Source organism: Neomonachus schauinslandi, chromosome 4, assembly GCF_002201575.2.
Source record: "Neomonachus schauinslandi chromosome 4, ASM220157v2, whole genome shotgun sequence".
In the NCBI taxonomy this organism is placed as follows: Eukaryota; Metazoa; Chordata; class Mammalia; order Carnivora; family Phocidae; genus Neomonachus; species Neomonachus schauinslandi.
In genome coordinates this window covers 148,411,652-148,437,226 of record NC_058406.1, presented here as the reverse complement: position 1 = coordinate 148,437,226, position 25,575 = coordinate 148,411,652, and the positions used below count along the sequence as shown (strand labels likewise).

General features: G+C 44.9%; 1 protein-coding gene across 1 annotated transcript in view; it reads right to left on the bottom strand.

Moving 5' to 3' along the window:
* PTDSS1 (phosphatidylserine synthase 1) overlaps positions 1-25,575 on the bottom strand; it is a 62,602-nt gene that overhangs the window by 12,116 nt on the left and 24,911 nt on the right. The window contains exons 4-9 of the mRNA XM_021688255.1: positions 24,024-24,148; positions 19,946-20,104; positions 16,101-16,252; positions 12,553-12,694; positions 10,519-10,631; positions 7,574-7,639 (exon numbers count right to left, since the gene is read on the bottom strand). Coding sequence (XP_021543930.1) covers positions 7,574-7,639; positions 10,519-10,631; positions 12,553-12,694; positions 16,101-16,252; positions 19,946-20,104; positions 24,024-24,148 — 757 coding nt within the window. The remainder of the gene's footprint in view (positions 1-7,573; positions 7,640-10,518; positions 10,632-12,552; positions 12,695-16,100; positions 16,253-19,945; positions 20,105-24,023; positions 24,149-25,575) is intronic.

Genomic DNA, 25,575 nt, shown 5'->3' with positions numbered 1-25,575 from the left:
AACAAAACTGAGGGCAAGTATAGAGATCTGCCATGTACCTCCCTGCGTGTCACAACCCCTCCCCCAGAAGGGTCTATTTGTTACAACTGATGAGGCTACAGGGACATATCGTCATCACCCGAAGAACACAGTTCACATTAGCGTTTACTCCTGGTGTTGTACATTCTGTGGGTCTGGACTAATGTATAGTGATGTGCATTTACCATTATAGGATCCTGCCCTAATAACCCTGTGTTCTGCCTATTTGTCTCTCCATACCTCCCCAGATATAATAAAATATTTTTCACATCTTCCTTTCTCCCAGACCAAATATTTTAATAGCTGGAAGCCTCCAACTCAGCCCATCACCACTGGGGTGAACTGTCACTGCCCCTGTTGGAACCCACTTATTCTGCCACTCGATCTCCTCAGCTGTTGGCAAGTTTTCCTTGTCTCAGGCTGGTATCTGCCTCCTTTTGCCAATGGATCCTAACTCTGTCCTCCAGTCGTACAGGGTGAGTTCGAGCCTTCCGAGTAGTCTTTCAGGGACTTGAAGGCAGCAATCACATTCCCTCCCAGACTTCGAAGCATTTCCAGATTTCATATTCCCTGTTCTTGTTGACCGTATAAATAATCCTTTATCCTCCAAACATAAAAATGTTAAAGAAAACAATTTTGTTTCACTCTTTAGTTAAAAGAGGAAAGGGGGGGGTGGAAGCCACTCTTACGTTCTGCATCTTCACTCATGAATATAAAGATCAGATCTTTACTAAGGTTCAGAGCTTGAAGGTAAGAACAGAGGAAGTGAGAATAATAGCGCTGGCCGTGTGATCCTAAAGACTACCCAAGAATGCTGATTTCACACAACTCCACTTTAGGTGTTCCTCACTCGAGATGGAATCTGGTCAATCAGGGATTGATGTAGTTGCACAGATACTCTCTCAAAAGGCAAGAAGGGGCTCAGGAGGTCCTCAGTCCCCCTACCCAAGGGCACAAAGGTCACTGCCATCATCAAATGTATGGATGGCTCTAAACAATGGAACACCTCAAATCTGAACCAAAGCAGAAAATCTCCTTAACGTATCGTTAGAGAGTTTGGGGTTCTTTTCCCTTAGCCGCGACCAAACAATGTTTAGGAGTGGTTGGCCTGAATCTCTAAAGACCACCTTCCCCCCATGCCACCCCCAACAAAGTACATGTGTGAGAAAGCATCATTCTATCTGGGATACAGTGCTGGGCTGAGTGTCACCAGAATGCTCAAGTCAGGACTGTGAAGTGCCGCTAGATGGCAGCACAGAGCAGGCAGGTGCCCGGGGGGGGGGGGGGGGGGGGGGGCTCCGAAAGAATACTTAACCTTTGGCTGGGGCTTCTTGAAGAATTACAAGAGCAAGTGCTCAGCCCAGGAAGTCAGTGTGCTCATCTGCCCTTCAGCCAGACGAAACACCCAGTTTACTGTGAGAGTTTTGGGTATTCAACTCGATCCAGTCACCTTTCAAAACCACAGGAACTAGGGCTGTGATTCTCAAACTTCTATGACCTGAGACCCAGAGCAAGAAACACATTTTTCTTTGTCTCACACACACACACACACACACACACAACTGAAACAAAAGTTCCACAAAATAATTTGTTCCTTTATTTTGATATTTTTGTATTCTATTTTGTTTTAAGAAAACGCTGGTCAGGGCCCACCTAATTGACTTCGTAATGGCCGGAAGTTAAAGACAATAGAGCGTTTCAGTTAGCGACTTCAGGGTTAGGATTTGCTCCCTCGTGCTGAGGGATCTTAGCTAAGCCGTGGTCCCTGCGTGTGGCCTTCTCAGTGAACACGTGATCACTGAGCAAAGTTCCGTGGCAGGAAGTGAGGGGAAGGCAGAAGAGATGAGGCACAGAGCAACATGGGTCTTGAGGGCCACGTGAGGGTGTGGCTTTTAGTCTGAGGAAGGGTTTCGAACAAAGGGCAAAGCAAACATGACTCAATTTCCATTTTAATATGGTCATTCTGGGGGTAGGAGCAGGGAGGCTTCTAATGTGGGGAGAGGACCAGGGGAGTTGCTATGGAGGTGTGAGAAGCAGTGGGAACTGGGATGCATTAAACCCAACAATCACATGGACCCTTTCCCACTAGTCATTGCCCCCCACCCATTATCCCTGGCCCCCTGAGGGAATCCTGATAAAGTCCTTACGGAAGGCTGACGTTACTTTGTACAAGACCAAGGCTGACAATACTTTGTACAAGACCCAAGTGGCTACTCGTTTAGGGCTGAGTCCCAAGGTTTGGGCACACAGGCAGCCTGTGTTACTGAGCCTGTCAGCGGCGACCGCACAACCTCCTCACCAAGGCGGTGGGGTGGGGCGCAAATTTACATCTCTCTGATCTTTACCAGACTGAACTCGGTGGCCAGGCCGCGGTTTGATGGAATTCAGTCGGGGCTGTTACTCCCTTTGATGCCTCTGCCCATCGTTATCTTTAATCAGCAAGGTTAGAAGGCAGCCAAACATCTGGGCTGCCTGAGGTGCTCCTGCCTGGGGACAAGGCTGGTCTGCTGACTCGGACCTTCTCGGCTCCCCTACCCTGGGGAACCTGCTCTTTCCAGACATGGTACAAATAAAGATGACATTAACGTAGAGTCCGGGATAAGGAGCTCCTCACTAGGTGGGATAAGAACGTAGGCAGGTACATTACAGAAACTTGAGACACAAAAGCACTGGGCATACGAGCCAACCCGGAGAAGCAGAGGATGTTTTCAGTTGGCCAACAAAACCCACTTTAGGAGGATGCCACAGCCTGGGTGCACCTGGCATGTACTGAACATACTGCCCCCTGGCTGCACGAGAACCCGCTGCTGGGATGGCTCGCGGTGGGACCCTCCGCAGTGGAAAGGAGACACGTACACACGGGACACATCTACCACACAACCACACAGGTCCCCAGGAACTGGGTTCCGGTTCTGGTTAGGGTGAGCAAAGACAGCTTTTTAGAAGTGATACTGAGCTAAGCTTTACCAGATAGAAATAAAAGGTCCAACTGTGTTCCATGGAACTTTCTGACTTCCCAAGATCCCCAGGGGCAGGGTGGGAAGGGTGGGAAGGGGGGCAAAGGGTCCTGGGTAGTTCTGCTCAACTGTTTTTGCTATTAGGATTTGGGGAAAGATACCATTTGGGGAACAGGATTCAGCTGCTAAAAAAATTTTTGTACCTACTGCCAGAGGTTTTGGGCTGTCAGTGGAGGTGTTTTTGAGGAAGGAAGCAGGGAGTGGCGGGATCGAGAATGGTATGAAGAGAGAGACAGTGGGAAAAGGCAACTGGCTATGAAGTTACCCTAGGAGTGTGAGCACAGAGGGCATGACACAGGGATGGGCAGATGGGGGTCGGGGGGGAGGTGAGGGATGCAGGAGGCTGTGAACAAAGGTCAGCAGCAAGAGACTGGGGACCAGGTCGTGCTGGGAGAGATCAGAATGGGATGAGCCCTCCCACAAAGGTCTGTTCCCCTCACACACACCCTCCTCCTGGAAGGACCCTGTGCCTCACAGCTGTTGTCCATCCTTCCGGGAGAGGTGGGGGGAAACCCAAAAGAGGCTGGAAGAACAAGCACAATTATAAGAAATTGTGGAGAGGAGTGAGACGTGGAATGGGCAGCCAGCAGAGGAAACTGAGAAGGACAGAAAAGTAGGAGGAAAACCAGGCCAGCCGCTGCAGAAGGAACAGTTTCAAGATGGCAGATGCTGGGGAGAAGACAGGAGAGCTGCGGATGGAGGAAGGACTTGCTGATTTGGGACTGGCCTTGGCCAGAACAGTTCAGCAGAGCACCGGAGATAGCAGCTGATTGTCAAAGGGGCACCAGTAGGGTTAGGATGACATGGAGCTAAGGGCAGTTCTGACAGTGAGGCAGACGCAGTCCTGGAGCCCCCCAGGCTCAGTAGACTCTTACCCAACACCCCCAAGGTCCCACCCAGGAACTTTCTCGGGAAGGAAAAGTGACGGCTCACTCCTGCGACAGCCAAAGCTTTTGGATACCCTCCTTCAGGGCCACGTGATCAAACATCTTTTCTTTATACATCAGGCTACTTCTCTCTTGTTTGGAAACTCAATTATGATGAGGGATGCGTGGGGAGAAAGACGAAGATAAAGATGGTATAAAGTGTACCCCTGGGGAATCTGTTCATATCGGTCTGGCCCTAATGCCCCCACACAGCTGGAAATAGCATAATGGGACTTTCTAAAGAGAGGAGGGGCCGGCTTTTTCACACTACTGCTTTCTCCTTGGTGGGGTTCCCATTCCTTAGCTGGATGGAGTCCTATCTCTCTGCTGGGCACAGTGTGTTTGAGTATAAAAGGCTTAAAAGCTCAGGTCTATGGCGCAACTGTGGGAGACCACATTGTAAGTCTGTATTTAGTTACATCAGCGAGTAACTAATACAAACTTTTTCTGGGTATAACATTTACAGAAGAAAAAAGTGCCCTCTTCAGGAGAAAAAGTTGTGGAATGGTGGGAAAGACACCTCAGGTGGTCCTGTTTGCCTTTTCCCCTCCCCTGCCCACCTCCCCCAAAGCAAAACTCCACTGTCGCTATAAGGGGCGCTCTACTCTGTTCCCCCACATCTCCACACCGTGCTAAAGCCTGAAATTACTCTCAAATTAGAGAAAAGGAAGCTACAAAGCAGTTCCTAGTTATTAAAAGAAATGAGACATTTACACATTTGCAGTTTTGTTTTTGTTCTTGTGAGAGAGAGTGTGTGTGTGTGTGTGTGAGCTAGGGGAGGGCAGAGGGAAGAGAGAATCCTCAAGCTGGGTCCATGCTCACCGCTGAGTCGGATGCAGGGCTCGATCTCACAACCCTGAGATCATGATCTGAGCTGGAATCAAGAGTCGGATGCTTAAAGGACGGAGCCACCCAGGCAGCCCAACATTTGCTGTTTTGATAGGAGATGGAAATAACACAAGACGAAGGCAGCAGGGAGACAGGAGGAGGGATGCGGCAGAAGAGGGGAGGTGGTTTTCCGAGGGGCAAAGCTGCAGAGAGAGGAGACAAGGCTCGGGCCCGGTTGTTTCTCCTTCGCCGGCTCACAGAAGGTGGCTCTTGCCAATGTCCACACGCCCAGGAGGATGGCTATGTGTGATTCATGGAGAGGCCTTTGTTATTTTCAGCATGACCCACTAGTTCTCAAGATTCCGGAGTCCTGATACCACCCTACTGGGAGCTCTCCATTCTCAAGAAGCATACTAAATAAGCCCAATGAGCACTCCTTTGCATTTTGCTTTATTTTATTTGGTCACTTTCAACAAGTTGCGACTTTTCTGTCAGCAGCGTTTTCTGCCGCTCGGGCCCTGTTGATTTTGCCATTTCTCCTACCACCGGGGATTGTATTTTTTGGCCGCCTGATGAGAAACCAACTTTGCTGTGGCACCACCCCTCTCTCTCATCACTCTCTCCTTTCCCTCAACAGGTAAACAGAGATGGTTGTGTGGAAAATACGTCTACTCGCAGCAGAGTGAAGGCTCTGGCAAGGACTTCAGAATATGAAGAGAAAACCGCATGTGGACAGAAGGTTCCCGTAAGCGGTGGAGGAGGACTCAAATGCTCTGTAGACAAGAAGATGCAAAACCAATCTTCTTGGGCGCCTGGGTGGCTCAGTTGGTTAAGTGACTGCCTTCGGCTCAGGTCATGATCCTGGAGTCCCTGGATCGAGTCCCACATCGGGCTCCCTGCTCAGCAGGGAGTCTGCTTCTCCCTCTGACCCTCCCCCTCTCATGTGCTCTCTCTCTCTCATTCTCTCTCAAATAAATAAATAAAAAAAAATCTTTAAAAAAAAAAAAAAAAAAAAAACCAATCTTCTTGTCCTCTGTGGGCGGGACAGGAAGAAGGAGAGCCCACCTCCCTCCTCTGCATGACTCAACAAATGTGCCCTGACAGGGCCTCTGCTCAGTCTATGTAAGTAAGTTCTCTCTCCTGTCAGATCACTAAACAGTGGAAAGCTAATCCATGTTATCACGCGGTAAGCTACTCTGGGTATGAAAATCAGTTGATAGTACAGAATGTATGAGAAATAAGGACAATGACCCTTTGTGTTCTGGGAGGGGGGAAAAGCCTGCCTACAGCTAACTTGAGTAACCCCTCAGACTCTGAAATGAAAGCTGGACACACACACACACACACACACACACACACACACGCACAGAAATGTTTACAAGGAATAACATAGAAATGTTAACCATGATTATCTCTCACCAGGTGACTTCTTTGGATCATCTTTAGTTTCTTCTTTTGCCACTTTTTTTTTTTTAAACATTTTATTTATTTGACAGAGAGAAATATAGCGAGAGAGGGAACACAAGCAGGGGGAGTGGGAGAGGGAGAAGCAGGCTTCCCGCGGAGCAGGGAGCCCTATGCGGGGCTCGATCCCAGGACCCTGGGATCATGACCTGAGCCGAAGGCAGACACTCAATGACTGAACCACCCAGGCACCCCTCTTTTGCCACTTTTTAATCTATACATATGTATTACCATTTTAACTGGGAAAAAGAAAGTTAACTCTGCTTAAAAATCTGTTGAAGTAGTAATTTCTTCCCTACTGTGGGTACTCATCAAATTTTCTTTATGCCATCACACTCAATTGAGAACCTAGATTAGGTCTTGAATCTAAGCTGCCTCAGGGATGGAACCTCACACACAGTTGTGCTGGCCATCTCTGGAACCTCAGTTGCTACGTGGAATGGTAAACTGTTGGTGATATCTAAGCAAAAGAACCACTTACCTGAGATACTGAAGACGGTCTCACATTTAACACTGCGGGATTAAACTACATAGCCTATGGTCTTTTCAAATAATTTTTTTTTCTTTCAAGATTTTATTTAAATTCTAGTTAATTAACATATAGTGTAGAATTAGTTCCAGGCACAGAATTTAGTGATTCATCAGTTGCATATAACACCCAGTGCTCATTAAAACAAGTGCTCTCCTTAATGCCCATCACTCACTTACCCCATCCCCCCGCCCACCTCCCGTCCAGAAACCCTGTTTGTTCCCTATAGTTAAGAGTCTCTTATGGTCTTTCAAAACATTTAAATAATAATATATTAAGATAACATTGGTATCTGTAACAAGACAATAAATTGTGGACATGTGACTATGTTTTAGCTCTCTTTGGAACAATAAAATTATGCCTTGGTAGGTAGCAAGCAGCTGTTTTAAGGGGCCTTTCTGATGTGAAAGTAACATAAAGCATCAGTAAGGCTATCACAAAATGATGTCCCAAACTTGTCCCTGAATTTAGAGGGAATTTGAACAATCCATCATCTATTTATCTCATAAAGCCTCCTGAGTTCTATGCAGAAAATATCCTTTGGTTTCCTATTTTTCTTAAAAAGCAGTTTGTATATCATCTTTTCTATAATTTGCCAATCAACTACAATATTCTAAACTTAAATCAGAAAAGAGAATGTTAAAAAAATGAAAAGACATATAAAAACAACAGCAAGCCTACATAGGAAAATTGTACTGAGAGGCACTTAATGTGTAGGGTCAAGAACCAACCAATGAAATTTAAAGGCTCAAGTGGTTTTGAAACGTCCACAGTAAGAGATTATTACTCACCCAAACACCCAGCACTGTGTTCCTACGCGTTTGCACTGTGTGTCAGTGAGGTAAGCATAGTACTGCCTGAAAGAACAAAGGTGGAATTCATTGAGAGCTTCTGGAAGACCAAGGGGTCGGTACAGAATTAAATCACTTTGACAGAGTAAATATAAAAGATGTTCTGACTGGTTCTACACACTGCAGCTGCCTGGTCTACTTCTAGTCCAGGGAATAGAAAGCCAGTGCCTGCTGAAACATTCCTGTAAAAGGTTAAGAGTTCGGGCTGGGTTTGGAAGGAGGAGAGAGCACGGTTTAAAGAGCCAATTATTCGCAAAGGCGGTTTTGATTCAGGGACAGAATGGGTGCTTCAAGTCTCTCTGCATGGAAGTGGTTCCAGAGGGTCACGTACACGTCAGTCACTGTCTCCTCTGGCACTCTCCAGGACAAAGGTTGCTGATTGTAACCCAGGCAGGGCAGACACCCATTTTTGGCTCTCAGGAACTGGAATGGGACCCCGGTGGCAGTTCACTGCACACTGAATACCAACGACTCTGAATGCTACTGATGAGATCAGAAAAAAAGAGGCAATGATACGGAGTTGAAAGGCTTAGAGCAACACCGTCCAATAGATATGTAATACAAGCCACAAGTGTGATTTAAAATCTTCCAGCGGCCATGTTAAAGAAGTAAAAGGAACTGGTAATATTCGTTCTAGTAACTTAGGTTTTTTAATCCAACATACTGAAAACAGCTATCACAAAGTATTTTACATTGTTTTTGCACTAAGTCTAAAATATGGTATTTGCCTCGTATAGCACATTTTAATGCAGGCTAGTCACATTTCCAGTGCTCGACCGCTACCCGTGTAAGCAACTGCCGTTTAGCCCGGCACAAGCTTAGACCCTCATAACTACCCCCAAACTCAATCCATCCCTTCAGAAGTAGCATCTGAAGTGGGAGCTCATCATCTTTAGGGGGGGGTCACAGACTCTGAGGATTTAATGAAACCCATGATCAAGGCACATGAACACACACACACACAAAATTTTGCATTAAGCCTCAGGGGATTCGTGGATACCTGAAGGTCATCCACAAACTATCATCTCCTTACGCCAAAGGCCTGAGTGGAGAATTCTAGTCATAAAGAATTCAGGTCTACCTCTAACTTCACATTTTCATGACCTAATACGCTTTTACCAGTTTAGCGACTCTACCCTCCGATCGCACCCATCCCCTTAGACTGCACTTTATATTATCAGATTCAAAGAATGTTCAATCAAACATCTCAAAGCAAGAGAGTCGAAGTGAAAGGGAAAAAAACAGAGATATGGTCTGTATGATTTATCCTGAAGCCTGTAGGTTTCCTCTCCTTTTAGGGGCCTGGCACACACTCCTTGGAGCGGCTGTGTTAAAACCCGCTAGGAGCACCTCCATCTTTCCAAGCAGCTTGTCACAGCATCTTCTTATGCAGGAAATGCCTCTGGTTGGTATAAAAGCATAGAAAAAGTGGCTGATTTTTAAACAAAAAAAGAATCGTGTAGAAATCCATAGGGTCTGGCAAAAATGTTAAGCTCTCAAAAAAACTCAAAATACTGGGCATTTAGTCTCCAGTTTTTGAGATGTTTAACGATATTGAAATTTTGTGATCAGATGTGGTTTGTGCTTCTGTTTTATAAGAGGTTTCCTTTCCCCGTGTACTGACTTTGTTGATTATTCCTAATTTTACGAAGAAGCTGCTGCTAATCTTTCTTGAAGATAATCGTGAGCCTCAAATTAAATTAAATTTTAAATGAGAGAAGGAGGTTCCAATCCACCAAGGGAAAATAGCATATTTACAAGAAAACGACTTCAACAGGCCACTGGTCTGTGACACGTCAGAACGCTGCCTGCCTACCAACTGCTGGTTTCCCGTTTGGTTCATAATGAACACCAGAGATGGAATTTTGGGCCTTGACTCCACAGGACTCAGTTGTATCTTACTTGGTTTGTTCAATCCAGGATCTGGGGGGAAATATATATAGATAGATGCAGATACATAAATATCTACAGAGATATATATTATATATAATACATCTGTATATCTATATATGTTTGTTTCTTTTTTGTAATAATTAATGAGGACCAGAAAACGTGCTGGCTGGAATAAGGTTTGTCTGACCAAGAACACCCACTCTTCTTGGCAAGTGAGGCCCTCTGCTTGTGTGGTTTGCATGCACACTAAAAATGATGAATTAAATTATCCTACAGATTCTGGAAAGCTAACCCTTGTAACTGCTTAGTTTATATTTGAATCAACTGCGCAGATATCTTTGGTGTTACTACTGTTCAATGCTGGTACTCCAACATTAACTGCAAAATCCAAATGTCATTAGCTCTAAGTAGGAAAAATGAAACAGATGAAACTATGTCTGTCTGATATTCACTGGAATCAGTCTACATGAGGGGCAGTCTCCAAAGAATCCCTCACCTCTGGGGCCCTACCCGAATCGGAGGAACAACAGCATGAATATCCAAGCTTACCTCAGTTGTCCTGGAGGATGACAGGAAGGACACTGTCAAAAGGAAATTAACTGGCTCTAAAAGAGCGAAAAAAGTATCATTCTAAAATAACGTCATTTATGACTTGTGATCCACCATTAAAACTTTTGTATTTTTTAATCACCTCATTTTTGAAAGAAAGCATCACTGCTACTCTTTTTTTTTATTTAAAGGATGTTAAACAGGGGTAAAAAAGGAACAGCAGTGGAGGATGATAAAAAGGTTTGAAGATAATGGTGTGTGTGGTGTTCTCACTTCATGTGACTCAGGTCTGAGAGCAAAACATTTTCTTCATATTCAGATGTATAATCCTTTAATATTTTCATGGAAAACCTGCTGGTTTATGTGACTTTCCTTATGCTGAACAGGAGAATACATAGCAGGTTAATGTGCTCAAATGACAAGTCAGGCTTGTATAGAATTACCTCACTGTGGGAGCTGTGATGCCACCAATGAAGAGAATTCTACACCAACTTAATGGATGACTGGCTTGGAACACAAAGATATGTTTCAAGAAGAAGGTATTCAATTCAGTTAGCTGAAAAAGAAGGAGGCATTAGTCAACTTGGTACCGCATGCTAAGTCATAATAATATATTCCTTGTTATGGACACTCTAAAAAAATAATAAGCATGTTCAAAGCATTTTCAGAAAATAGATGGGGTCTTCCAAGTCGCTACAGGAATAGTTGCTATTTTTAAACTAAGTAACAGCCAGTATAATATTGGCACCAACCAACTGGGGGTTACGGGGGAGGTGCTGGGGTGGGGGAAGGGGTATATGGTGGCATCAGCTGTCGTGTTTCCTGGGGCGTGGCTGTCACTTGGGTCATGCATGATCTGCTGGAACAGTTGGGAGGGAGATGCTTTGAGAACAGCAGAAATCATGAAGACAAGTATTTGCCATGGAACACTTACGAAGTCTTACAGAAATCAGGCCGGTCTAAGAGATGTAGGACTATAGGAAAGTGAATTCTTTAATCACCAAAAGAAGCTTGAGAATGAGAAATGACTGGGAATGCATGTAGCACGTGCCTTGGCCAAAGGCAGCTCTTAAAGGTAGGTGTGAAGGGTTGGTTCAAGGTTTCATCTACGGGCCGTGCTCCTTTTCCCTGAGGTGAGCATCCCGGTGCAGCTCATCACATGAGGCAGCACGGGGATGTGTTCCCTGCAGAGCCGGCCTGGATGCATTTCCCGTCCAGATCAAGCAAGGAGCGGAGATTAAGGAAGGTCACTGCTTGGAAAACAAGGACCAGCAGGCTCATTTCAGTGATGTAAGACGCGTGTCTTTTCCCATAGCACTGATTTTAAGGGTATAAAATTAAAACATGGTCCACTAATTACCACCACACGTGGAAAGCTGGTTACAGCTCGGTGCTCGCGCTCACGGGAGAGGTGTGCTCCGGGTAATGCTGCCCTTCTAGGAGCACAGCTTGCTATCTCTCCTGGACAAATCCAAACTCCTGCTCAGTTCGTGGATTAAAGGAAAACCTACACCTTCCTGGATATTGTTCTCATGTGGTAAAACTTAATCCCCATCCATTTAAGCTCCCATTTTTATACATACGGACTTCCCCGAACCACAGTGACTATTTTAACTATTCACATACAATTCTGTATCCCTAAAGTCCATTTACTGAGATTAGCATTAGTATTCTCCACGTGTGGACCAGGATGATTGTCTTAAAGGTGACACATGCTTATTTTTTGTTATGCGGGGAGTATTTTGTGCATGTGTTCAAAATATAATTTCTCTTCAGGCAAAAGCTAGTCTCCCAAAGATGTAAAATAATTAATCTGGGGGCAGGAGGATCAACACAAAAGGCTATCTCTAGAAAACAGAGATGTTTGGTAATCCTTTTCCAAGACCCTTGGCTGTCTCAATCATTTCAAGCACGTAGTGGGCTGCGTGGAAGAAGACCTTCCCCCCACTGACAGCACCTTCCTGGAGGACCCAGGCCCCAAAGGGCTCCAGGGCCCCACAGGGAGTCGAGGGCTTCTTTACTCAGCTCTCTACATATTACCCAGAGAGGTAACAGCTGAGGCACAATTTTAAAAATCAAACATTAAATTTGGAACGTAAGAAAAAGCCTTTGCATTTGTTCCTTTGGTCCTGCAAGTGATCATTCCGAAAAGCTATCCAATGCGTAACTCCTTGGGTGACAGATGCTGACCAAAAGCTTCTTTCGGGGAATTTTAAGCTGTTTCTAATTTGCAATTCAAAGAAAGATACTTGAAATGTCTTCCCCAGGAAGCAAGACCTTAGGCCTGGTAACACCATTCGGTTTAATTATTCTACATGTCAGCTGCAGGATCTTCTGTCTTCTGAACCAGCCAGCAGCAGCTAAGCAGTGTCAATTAGCATTAACTCTAAATTCCGGGATGGTTCTTATTTTGCTTTTGTACTCCGCCCTCCCACCCCCCACCCCCGCCACTGAGTTCTGGGCATCTGAAAAAATACCTGCCAGATGATCATGAAAAGGTATATTCCAGCCACTCTCTGAAATGAAGATTTGGGGTCAAACCATCGAACGTAGGTCCAACTAGCAGGAGTAAACTGGAGCACGGCTCTTTTGATTTTCCCGGTGGTGGTGTGGATGTCTCTGTAAGAAGAGAATGGCCCCAGTGAAAATCCGAAGAGATAAGGAAGGGGAAGAAGAAAAAAACAAAAAGACAAGAAAAAAATAAAAAAAAACCGGCACTGACAATTTTACAACGCATGCTCAGAACAAAAAGATTCCTGTCGAGTCGACCCATCTCTCCAACAATGATCTCTCTATCCAGACGAAGCATGGAGAGCTGTGTACTCGATGGGGCATTTCAGGGATGACAGGCACAGGGCAGAGGTCAGGTCACCACAGAGCCAGGAGAGGCCTTCACTTGTGAATGGGTGACAAAAGAGGCTGAAGCATTAAGCACCTGGAACCAGGCCAGGGAGAATGAGGGCACCGGCAAGGATGGGATCCCACCCGCTGTGCATCTCCCAAGTCAGGGCATTTTAGACAACTTGTTCCATACTCTGAGGTCACCCACACCATTTCTTCATCCTATGTGTTCCTAAGATAAGTGAACAGTTGGGGATGACAAACAGTGGCTTTTAACCTTCCTTAGTTTTAATCCTAGAAATCACTCAGTTAAAAACTTCAAACTCCCATGACAGAACAGGTCAGGGCTTTTATTCTTGTGGGAGAGAGGTGAGGGTTTGTTCCTTCATTCATTCACCTAACCCATCAACAAGCATGTACTGAGAAAATCTTGGGGTGCCTGGGTGGCTCAGTCAGTTAAGCATCTGCCTTCAGCTCAGGTCATGATCCTGGAGTCCTGCGATCGAGTCCCACACTGGGCTCCTTGCTCATTCAGGGGAGCCTGCTTCTCCCTCTGCCTGCCGCTCCGCCTGCTTGTGCTCGCTCTCTCCCTGACAAATAAATAAATAAAATCTTTAAAAAAAAAAAAAAGAAAATCTCACAGCAAGAAGATTTGAGGCACAAAAGCAACAATAAAAAAACCCAGAGATTATCCAAAAATAAACAAAAACTATGAAGGACTTGTATTAAAAAAAAAAAAAAAGCCAACTATATGGAAAGAGGAAGAGGAATCTGGGGAATAAAGAGAGTGACACAGTGGGATTAAGTATTGGAATGCTTAATACAGATCTTTCTCAATATACGACGGGGTTCCGTCCTGAAAGACCCATCATAAATTGGAAATATCATAAGATGAAAATGCATTTAACACACCTAACCTACCAAACATCATAGTTTAGTTCAGCCCACCTTAAACTTGCTCTGAACACTTACATTTGTCTATGGCAGTTGGGCAAAAATCTAACGCAAAGCCTCTTTGATAATAAAGCGTTGAGTATCTCACGTAACTTATGGAATACTGTACTGAAAGCGGAAAAACAGTGGTTGTCTGGGTGCAGAATGGTGGTGAGTATCTCGGTCGTTTGCCCTCATGATCGCCTGGCTGACCGGGAGCTACGCTGCCACCGCCCAGCATCGTGAGAGGGGGTCCTATGTGCAGCCCTAGCCTGAGAAAAAGATTCAAACTCAAAACTCAAAGTATGATTTCTACTGAATGCGTATCCCTTTCACACTATTGTAAAGTCAAAAATCATGAGGTCAAACCATTGTAAGTCAGGATTGTCTGTAAAGAGGCCAATTCAACTTTATATTCATTTATATATTTGACGTTAACATAAAAAAAAAACACCAGCGGGATTTCTGCTTATTAGTTGGGCTTGTGTTTTGGTAAACTGACAAAACGACTCTCAAGTTGAATCTAAAGCATAAATGTATGAAAACGGGGAAGCGTTATGGCAGTGTGTAAAGAGCCAGGCAGCCTGACGTAAAATCAGACTCAGCTGCTTGCTACCTGTGTGTCCCTTAGGCAAAGTACTAAACCTAGTTCTCACTGTCGCCGTCCCTAGAAGGAAGAGAGAAGTAGTGTCAATCCCTAGGACTGAGGTCAGGCTCAAATGAGAAAGCTTGCTTACGGCACCATCTGGCACCAGTTATGGTTTTTGTTCCGTTATATACAGTCTTAACTATATTAAAAAGTGTGTTTTCAAGCCAGTACCTGAAGAAAGGGTTACTTAAGAAGGAGTGGGGAAAACTGTTGAATCAATTGCAAAAACACTATGAAATCCCTCCCTCACACCATATACCAAATTAAGTTTGAGAAAGATTAAATAAGTTACTCATAATAAAAAACCAAACCATGAAGAACTGGAAGAAAATACAGGCCAACATTTACCTAAACAAAAAGACTGCAAGTTTTTGAAGTTTAAACAGAGTATCTACCACAAAGAAAATTAAAACTAGATGACAAAATGGAAAATGAAGTCACATTTATGAGAGTGTTAATACCCTTAACCTATAAAAAGCACTAATAAAAAGAGGGAAAACCTAATAGACATGGCCTAGAAATTCAGTATCTCACAATTCTATGTGGGATAACACTTTAGAAGGATTAAAGGTAAAATTCAAAGGAACAGTGAAATGGACACATACATATATTAGTGAACATGGGTGAGAATATAAATGGGTATAAATAATTTACAGAAAAAAAGAGTCAGAAATTTACACAAAGATATATGTTCAAGAATGTTTGCTCTAGCTTTCTTCATAAAACTGAAAACTTTGAAACAACTAAATGACCACAGAAAGTAACTGGTTAAATACCTCATGATTTATTCATAGGTTGGGATCTGAAGAAGCCCTTAAAATCATGGTTTAGGAGACTAATGATGTGGGAAAATGCTTATATTTTGTTTGATAAATAAATGAAGGTGAAAACACAATAAAAACAACTACTTTCATGATCACTTTCCCTCCTTGTCAGCGGCACAGTTCCTGTGACTGTCAAATTGAGGAGCGAATTCAGGGGAGCAGGCTGAGCCATGACGGAGGTGGGCTCTGTGTCCCATGGTGGCACAGAGGAGGGACGTGCAACTTAGAGAGTCAGAGACAACTACCTGGAGAGATATCAAGGGAGTCGAGGTAGAAAAGGAGAGGACCCGTCACCCTGGCACATGGGGACACAGGTCAAATCCAAGTCCAGAGGAGCACATGCTCGGGCTCAGCACCTCGGGTGCCCCAGAGGGCCTGGAGAAAAGGAGCGGACCTGCCCAGCCCCCTCTGTGCACTTTGTCCTAAACACCATGAGAAGCCATCACAGAGGAATGACACGATGAATCTGACATTCTGAAAAAGATCGCTCAGAGCGGGTAACTGGGGAACAGGGGGCTAATTAATCCAGTGATGGCAGGGTGAATTCAGGCTGAGGCATTAAGCATAAAAATAAAATGGATGGGAGAAAATCATAAATGATTTGGCATTTTTCTGGATGAATGCCTCGAATTAGGTCTATAATCATTCGTGAGTTTCAATTACTAACGTGCAATTAATTTCTTATCATCCAAGACCGTACTGAAGTTGCGTGCTCCTAACGCGGTGAAGGGCGCATAGTGAAACCCTGTGACTCGTGTCCAGAAAGAAGGCCACTCACTTGAAGCTGGCCCAGTGGTAGGTCCTCATCTCAAGAAAGCGGCAAACGACCATGCCCAGCCAGATGCCGCCGCCATTGCACAGCAGGATGTCCAGGATGACCTGATCCCACCAGCACTCGGCGAAATTGGGCAGCAGGTGCATGAAGAAAAGCTGAGAAACACAAGAGACCGTGGTTTTAAAAACAAAACTGCAGAACGATAGAGTTCCTTTGATGAACATATTCCGTTAGGAAGAGCTGTTGATGTGTCAGGTTTTCCTAATGTATGAACCGAATAAATAAAAACAATGTCTGTGATTAGGTTTGCGTTTTATGCCGTGGACGGTTTACAAATATTATCAATCCAAACAGTTCTTTTTTTTTTTTTTTTTTTTACATAGGGCTTTAAAGAAATAATAACTGCTCCTGAAAAAATACCACTGATGAATGACCTTGGCTAAGGACAACGAGACAAGGATCTAGGAGAGAGGGGAGGAGAAAAGTCTTCATACCCACCAACAGAGCGCTGGCATAGTCCTCAACATTAGCAGCTTGACAGTTCAAGCTGTACATTTTAGAAATATTCCATAGATATTTAGGTAAAACAGCGAGGAAATTGCAAAAGTCGAAAGGTTAGGTTTTGATGGCATGTTTTAGGAAACCCATAGCTTAACAGAAAGCCTTTCGATAACTGATTCACAATCGTAATCTTATTAAGTGCTAATGATGCACAAGTGGTGAAGCAAAATAAAGTCAAGTTTCTTGATCTCAAGGGCAGGAGTTTATCTAGAACCACAAAATAAGGTAGGCTGTGGCAAATGCTTCCATGGCGACATAAACAGAGCATGGTGGGGATAAAAGGGAGATTCATTCTGACAGATAGCAACTAGAGCACGACATACTGGACTGGGACCATTAAGGACAGGAATGACTGTTTTCAGGAGATGGGAGATGAAGACTGAGGACATTCCAGAAAGGGGGAACAGCAGGATGAAGGGAACGGGGAGGGGATAGAAATCTCCTATGGAAATAGCTTTGTCCAAAACAAAGAGCGGATCAGCCATGTCCAGAGCAGCATGCCCTGCTGCGTGAAGGCCCATTGTAAGAAGGTCTGACATGACAAAGACCGTGCCTGGGAATTCTCTGGAAAGAGGCAACCTCTGAAGTCATATGATCAATACTGCGAAATAAAACTGTTCATGAAAGCATTTCAGAGAGGGAAAGCAATGTAAACATCTGAGGAGTCTGCCTGCTTGGTGTGCCGGCCAGCGATAAGACGGAGCGCAGCGGCTTGGCACGAAGGCGGCGGGGCTGCGTTCCTCTCCGAGGCGAGCCAGGCCCAGCCCCTGAAGTGTATTCCCAGGTTCCCAGCCATGGCACAGAGCACTGACTGTTGCTTTACACAGGGAAGAGGGACTCATCAACAGAAGTCGATGACACACATTTGCTGACATGAGACTATGCAAGGGGAGCGGGATGTGGAGGACAGGCTTCGGCCCCAAGAGCTTTCCTGGAAAGCACCAGATACTGGGGGTAAGGCGCGCCGTCCAGATGAATGCCTGGAACTCAGGGAGAGGACACGGTAAAACAGCAGGAACGGGGGCTGCCCATCCAGAGTGGAGCACATCCTGGCTCACCTAACAAAGCAAGGTGCTGGGCTCTGGCCCTCTGGTCTGTCCAGACCTGAGTGGGAGACGCTGCAGAGGGCTGGATTCACTCACTCTCCAGGAACCTGGGGAGCACCTGCCACTTGTGAGGCGCAGTATCCGGGACGATGTGGATACGGGCCCTGCCCTCTCAAGGCCTGACACTTGGCAGCAAAGAGACACTCTGAGCATCTAAAATGTGACGAGCGTTTCAAAGGAGAAGGGCCAGGTGCTCCATTTCCAGGTGTACAAACGTGGAGCACAACCAGCGCAGGGAGCAGGGAAAGGAGGGAAGAGCCTGCAGGTGGGCTCTGGGATAGGAAAAGACACAGAATCTTTAACACGAAGAAATCAAAGATGGCTGGAGCACAGACCACAGGATGGGAAGGGTCCCGAGCAGACGGGGGAGGTGGGCCAAGACCGGTCAGTATTGGGCCTCGCAGGCTGGTCCAGAAGTTTGAATTTTGGATAAACACTAAAGGGTTTCAGTTGAAGAAGGTTGTAACCAGATCGAGAGGTGAAAAAGATCGCTTTGGGAAGAGACAGTGAAGGGAGGAGGTGAGTGGTTCACACAAGAGAGGACAGAGGTTAGATACACGTTGAGCAGTGGCGTGGAAGATTTGGATGGAGCAGCACTGCTTACGAGAGTTGAGAGGCCACTGAGGAGCAGGGAAGGAAGGCACGGGGCCATCTGTAGTATGAAGGGAGAGAAGCAGACAGGCCGAGAAAGGCCCAGAGCCTGGCCCAGGGTCCCACAGCAGCGAGGTTAGGAAGATGCCTGGAATTCCGAGAGGAACATGGTGGGAGAGCAGGAACGTGGGCTGCACACCTGGAACCAAGCACAGCTGGAGTCCCATCCTGGCTCACCTCATGAAGCAAGGCTCTGGTTCCTTCCTCTGTCGACTGGGGATATACTCAGCCTTTTCGGTTTATGGTGAGGATTTAGGATAATGCATGTACAGTGTTGGGGACTGTTATGGGTTGAATTGTGTCCCCTCAAAAGCCACATGTTGAACCCCTAACCTCCAGGTCCTCATGATGTGAACTCAATTTGGGAAGAGAGTTGCTGCAGATGTCATTAGTAAATGAGGTCATCCCGGAATAGGGTGGGCCTCTAATCCAGTGTGACTGGCGTCCTTACAAAAAGAACGCCATGTGAATGCACACAGGGAAAACCCCACTCGAAGGCGAAGGCAGAGACTGGGGTGATGCATCTACAAGCCAAGAAATGCCAAAGATGGCCAGCAAGTCATAAGAAGCTGAGAGGCCTGCACCAGATTCTCCTTCACAGGCCTCAAAGGACACCAATCCTGCCAACACCTTGAACTCAGACTTCTAGCCTCCAGGGCTGTAAGAGGCACATTAACAGAAGCTAGATGTGGCTGGCATGCTTCCCTAAGTTAGGGTCAAGACAACAGTTGGCATCAAGAAATATACTGTACACATGGCCAAATTTTGTTCCCTGGGAATGATTAACTAAGAATAGTATCATAACTGAATGATAAATGAGTAAGACCCCCAAATTTCATTTTCCTAATAGTTTTTCAAGACTATATCTCTTTCAGGAGCACCTGGGTGGCTCAGTCAGTTAAACATCTGCCTTTGACTCAGGTTATGATCCCAGGGTTCTGGGATCGAGTCCCACATCGGGCTCTCTGCTCAGCCTGGAGCCTGCTTCTCCCTCTCCCTCTACCTGCTGCTCTGCCTACTTGTGCTCTCTCTCTGTCAAATAAAAAAATAAAATCTTAAAAAAAAAAAAAAAAAGACTATCTCTTTCATTCATTAAATGAGACAAAACTGACTACTGTGATATTAGAGCTGTATCAGGAATCCATTTTTTAGCTACAAAATATCCTGGATGCTCTTGTAATCCCTAAACACCATAATTCTATTTATCTCAAACTGGAAACCAGCTGGTGGGAAACCTACTTACTTACTTCTAAGCAGATCTCATTATCATGTATTTGTCTCACTGGGGATTTTAACTTCATTCTTTTTGCTTCATTTCATTTGTTTCTCTTTAAGACTTATGAGACAAGAGACACGTTTTAAGTTAATAAGGAATTTGCACCCCACCCCCCACCAAAGGCATAAAATATTCCCAGGGGGTGGTTTAAACACAGTTTGTGCCACAGAGGCTGGAGAATGGATTAACTGCCTGTTAATGGACAGACTACCTTCCTCCTACATGTAAACTAACTGATCACAGCCCCTTCTTACCTCAGTTAGCTCCCAGGTAATACTGATTGTCCAGCAGAGACCATAACTACGGATCAACAAGGCCTTCATGGCCCAGCCCCAGAAATGTCCAAACGCAAATATATCAAAATGGCTGATAATCCTCTCCCAGGTGATAACGTGACAGTTGACAGCGTACTCCTATTCAAAACAAAAAGGGAAATAATTAATGGATACTCTCAAAATCAACTTCCTTCCAGGATCCTGACAATAAATGAAAAGAACTGATATGACCTTGACAACTAATACCTGTCCTACCCCCCCACCCCGCAAAAGCTTTAATAATTGAACGTCCTTTAGGAAAAATGGACAAATATTAAAGTTTATGAATCAGAATTGCTTTGCTCTGAATTGCAGAAGTTTGATTAAAATGGGAAGCAAAGTAATTTTACAAAGGCTTACTAACCTGTCTTAAAGGAGTAGAATCACACAGCCCACGTCACCTGACTGTATGGCAACTATGGTAAAGCCAGTGATAAGAACATAAATAGAATCCCAATTAATAAAGAATAAGTACAATTCCAATAGGTTTGGAAATATCATGGTGTAGAGAAAGAATCAGAATAGAAATGTAAAATATAGTCAGTATTAAATGGTAATGAAAATACTATATATCAGAACGATGGGATGAAGCTAAGTAGAACTCAGAGGAAAACGTAAAGCCTTAAATATTTGTCAGAAAAGAGGAAAAGCTAAAGCATCCAATTTCAGAAATTAGAAGGAAATAGAATAAACCTCCCATCCCTAAATGTTATCACATGCTACATAATTTAAATATTTAAAATGACAAAGCTGGGCGCCTGGGTGGCTCAGTCGGTTAAGCGTCTGCCTTCGGCTCAGGTCGTGATCCCAGGGTCCTGGGTTCGAGTCCTGCATCGGGCTCCCTGCTCAGCGGGGAGCGTGCTGCTCCCTCTGCCTGTCGCTCTCCCTGCTTGTATGCATGCTCTCTCGCTCTCAAATAAATAAAATCTTTTAAAAACAAATAAATAATAAAAATGACAAAGCTTTTAAGACTTTTGGTTTTGTTTCTAATATCTTTTTGTTTTTAATACGACATATTTTAAAGAAATTTTAAATCAACATCCTTATATTTCTGTATTTATTAAGAAAGTAATTATCGTATGACAATACAACATTTCTCGAACCTCTACATTTGACATTCTTCCTTCCCAAAATTAATCTGATAGGATGGAGTAAGATTTGGAAAATAGCCACCTATTATCAGCCAGTTGAAAGTATTCCTGTAAAGTATTAATATTTTTAAATTCTAGAAATGCCTCCTAAGGGAGCAAAAGAGCAATGTGGTCCTCCTCCCTCTTCCAAAACCCACCACCATCATATTTCTGAAGCCTTTCTCAGATCCATCTGGTACATTTCAATTTGCAAAGCTGAAAGGACATTTTAAAAAACTATTTTTTCAGAAGCATTAGGATATGATATTACGACGTGTAAACGGGAAACGTGGAAAAAAGAGGAAAAGATTCAATAGGGAGAAGTCAAGACAAAGAACAAACTGCACTGTAGTAAGAGGAAAATTCTCATCCAGAGTCTGGAACAACATGTGCCTGTCGCAGGCATCACAGACCGATGGAGAGAAATACCCCGAGGCTGAAGCAGCTCCATGTCAGCTTAAGGAAGAGCCGAAAGGCCCCGTCAACCCAAATTCCTCGACCACCCTATCCTCTTATTTACGCTGGACATGCTGCACAGGGTGAGAAGAGAGAGCTGAGTCCTGTTTTCAGAAGGCTGCTCTTCAAGTCATCATAGGCTGAAGATGACTTTGGGGGCCCTTCTACTCTCCGTGAGAATATTTCTGGGCTTCAACACATGCAAAGGCACTTTGAAAGTCACAAAAGCCAAACATAACTCTTAGCATTATAATTATTAATGCACAGATTTGCCAATGATCACATCAGGAAGATCTCTGAGGTCCTGGTCGTGGGAGGAAGACGGACCCTGCAGTTTAATGCCGCTAGGGAGCCAAGTGCAGGCACAACTCTGGGCAGCAGGGGGAAGGGGCATTAAATGAGGGAATCCCGAGCCGGGGGGGGGCAAGGAGGGGAAGATGTGAGCACATGAGGGAACAGTAGGTAAAGACAAATTGCACCCACCTCCCTAACTGGTCGCAGGGCTGATCTTGGTGGCTCCACCCTCTTCCTCGCTTGCCCAACACTTAACCAAATACCAAGTCCTATTCACCGGGCTCGGTCAGTTTACTTTGTGATATAATCCCCTTCGCTCAAAAACCCAAGAAAATGGTGGAGGAAAATATCATATACCTGGAATACTTTTCTCCTAATCTCTGTTTCATAAGGCTCCTGTGAGTGTTAAAGCACTGTCATTACTATAACTATGTACTTACGACACAGTCCAAAGGAAAAGGATAGGTCCTGAAATCAGAGGGATCTCACCAGCTTTGTGCTTTGAATGAGATATTTATCCATTTTAAATTTCCGTTTCCTCCTTGATAAAATGGGGGATATTAATGCCTAGCATGCATGTGTGAGGCTTACATAGAATATATGTAAGTGCTGGTAGAACAGACAACCCACAGTTGGTAACTGCCACCACCCTCACCATACCCATCACTATCATTATCATCATCAGTAGAAGCTCCAAGTCACCCCACGCCACTCTGTTCCTTAAAGTAAGAAACCCCTGGACAGACTTTTCTTCCTGAGACTTTTAAATAATTTTTGGCACTCTTATTTCTGCCTTTAGCATGTCCTTTATAAAGTTAAAGATAAAATGTTGAAACACCATTCAAGAAGGGTCTGACCAATCTCAACTCTAGCAGAACGATCACTTCTTGGACCTTTCATTAAGTCCCTTTATATTATTTCTTTTTTTTTTTTTTTTAAGATTTATTTATTTTGAGAGAGAGACAGAGAGAGAGAGAACATGAGCAGGGGGAGGGTCAGAGAGAGAGAGAGAGAGAGAGAGAAGACTTCCCACCAAGCAAGGAACCCAATGCCCGGCTTGATCCCAGGACCCTGGGATCATGACCTGAGCTGAAGGCAGACGCTCAACCGACTGAGCCACCCAGGTGCCCCTTTGTATTGTTTCTTAAACAAGGCCCTGCCAATGGCCCAGATGCCTGTTCTCCTTTTCTCAGCATTACTAGGTTTTTCCTTCAGTCTGTACCAAATGTTAGGTATTAAAAAAAAAAAAAAACAAAATTAAAAAGGAAAGAAACAGCATTAGAGTATAAAATAGTCTCTTCCCTAAAAACAAAGTTCAGAGAAACTTTACCCAAGAATAAAATTATTTTTGTGGGTTAAGAAAAATAATGAACAAAATGGCCTGGATCATTCACATCGGCCCCTTCATGGCGAAGGGTCATGGCTTTGGGGCCAGAGTGGGGAGCAGAGTGTTGAGGGCCACACTGCTAGAGCAGCAGCCACCGCCATCACTGAGGACCTGCCGTGTGCAAGGTGCCAGGCTAGGCCTTGGAGATAAGGTTACTTTGTTTAGTTCACAATAAAACTCCCCAAATAAGTACTATGATTTCGCTTTACAAAGAAAGGAAGAGGCTAGCCAACAAGTACATTGCCCAAGGTCTTACAGCTAACAAGTGACAGAGGCAGAATTCACACCTAAGGCTGTCTGACAATAACAGTCACCCTCTTCCCACCATCCCCCTTTGCTCCAAGAGGGGATATCATTTCCCTGGACCCTATCACTCAGGGAAACCACACACCTCACCTTCCCAGAGACCCGGCTTTTACATTATCTACACGGGAAATATGCAGAAGTAACAATTTAGAACTTCACTTTAGGGCGCCTGAGTGGCTCAGTTGGTTAGGCGACTGCCTTCGGCTCAGGTCATGATCCCAGGGTCCTGGGATTGAGCCCCGCATCGGGCTCCCTGCTCGGTGGGAAGCCTGCTTCTCTCTCTGCCTCTGCCTGCCACTCCCCCTGCTTGTGCTCTCTCTCTCTCATCAAATAAATAAATAAAATCTTTAAAAAAAAAAAAAAGAACTTCACTTTAGTGAAGCCGACTATCTCTTATACCCAAGAATCTACCGATTTCTCTGCGAGACCACGGACAAGTACATACCATGATGTCTGCTTCCCTTGTGGCGTATCGAAGATTTGGGTCCAGCCAGTACATCAGCGATTTAACCTGATCAAAGTTCAGGAAGAGGAGGAATACCAGGAAAAGGAAGTAGAGCACACTGAGTCCTGAGGGAAACAAAACATCCCCACGTTTAGGAGAGATCCGGGGGTCAGACACACAACACACGTGAGACTCAAGTCAGACATGGATATTGCAGTGTAGTGTGTCGAGATCCCCGTTACAGTCTGGCATTTCCTTTGATGAGTGAGTCTGATACACTGTCCCAATTCACACTGAGAGGGTTGGTAATACTCTCTGAGAAAATGATGCTCGAGTTGAGTCTTGAAGGACCGGCCAACATTCAGGTAGAGAAAAGGCATCCAGGTAAGCCCGTGACATCAGAAGCAGAAAGAGGAAGGGAGCACGGTAGCCCTGAGGTGAAAGGGCTTGGGGGCCACGGCAAAGATCTCAGATTTTACCATAAGTCAAACAAGGAGCACGTGACAGGCTTTAAGTGGGGAAATAAGATGATCTGGGTAATGCTTTACAAAGTGGGCTCCGGCTGCTGTGTGGAGAGTGGAGGGAGGTGGGCAAGCCGGGTAGGGACAGCCCAGTCAGGGGGCAACATCAGCAGAGACAGGTGTGAAGGGCCGAGAGGTGGCCCAGGGCTACACAGCCACACCTTGTCAGCCCTTGTGGGCATTACGTTCCTGTCACATCATAGCAGAATCAGTATCCTAATAATCACCCCATGTCGTTTAAAAATAAAGTTAATTGTCTGCTTTTAAAACAGCAAAAGCCTTTTGGAAAGATTTGGAAACCAGCCACCAGCGGCTCTATCACTTCTCTTTCTCTCGGACCTGCTAGAATTAAAACATCTGTGTAGGACACTTAGACACTGTCATACAAATGACCTTGGATCACAGCACTCCGTGTGAACTTGGCTCTGTGCTAATCTCCCACGAGCTGCTCCAGAGGAGACAGCGTCCATGGCTGGACTGAAATCCCCTGAACACCTACAGCTCCAAGCCTTCCAAAACGCCTCTCCCTGTCCTCAGGGAGCTCAGGGGACCTGAGCACAGCAGGCTGACCTGGTTGTGCACCCCAGGGCCCCAAGGGCACACACGTTAGTATAAGGACCTCCGCACGTTTATTACCAGCCGCTTTTATAAATTTTCATCTCAAATGCCCCACACTACACTTTTTTTATTATAATCTTTTCAAAATAATTATTTTAAGACAGAAAGAAACCATCTGTGTGGATCAGGGCTTCTTAAACTGGAATTCATGGTTGAGCTTCAAAGTCCATGAAGCCCCAGATGTAAAATGCACAAATGTGTGTGTGTGTGCGCATGCGTGCACACTGAGAAAGGATTAGTTCTCATCAGATTATCAAAGGGCTCCATGATCCCAAAAAGAGCTCAGGTAAGATTATAATTATCATTACCTATAATGGATCATTTGAAATAGGAAAAACTCAAATGTAGCCAACCAGCTGAAAATAAATCATAATTTCAAGCAGCAACATTAAGTCCACGAGATATAAGTATGA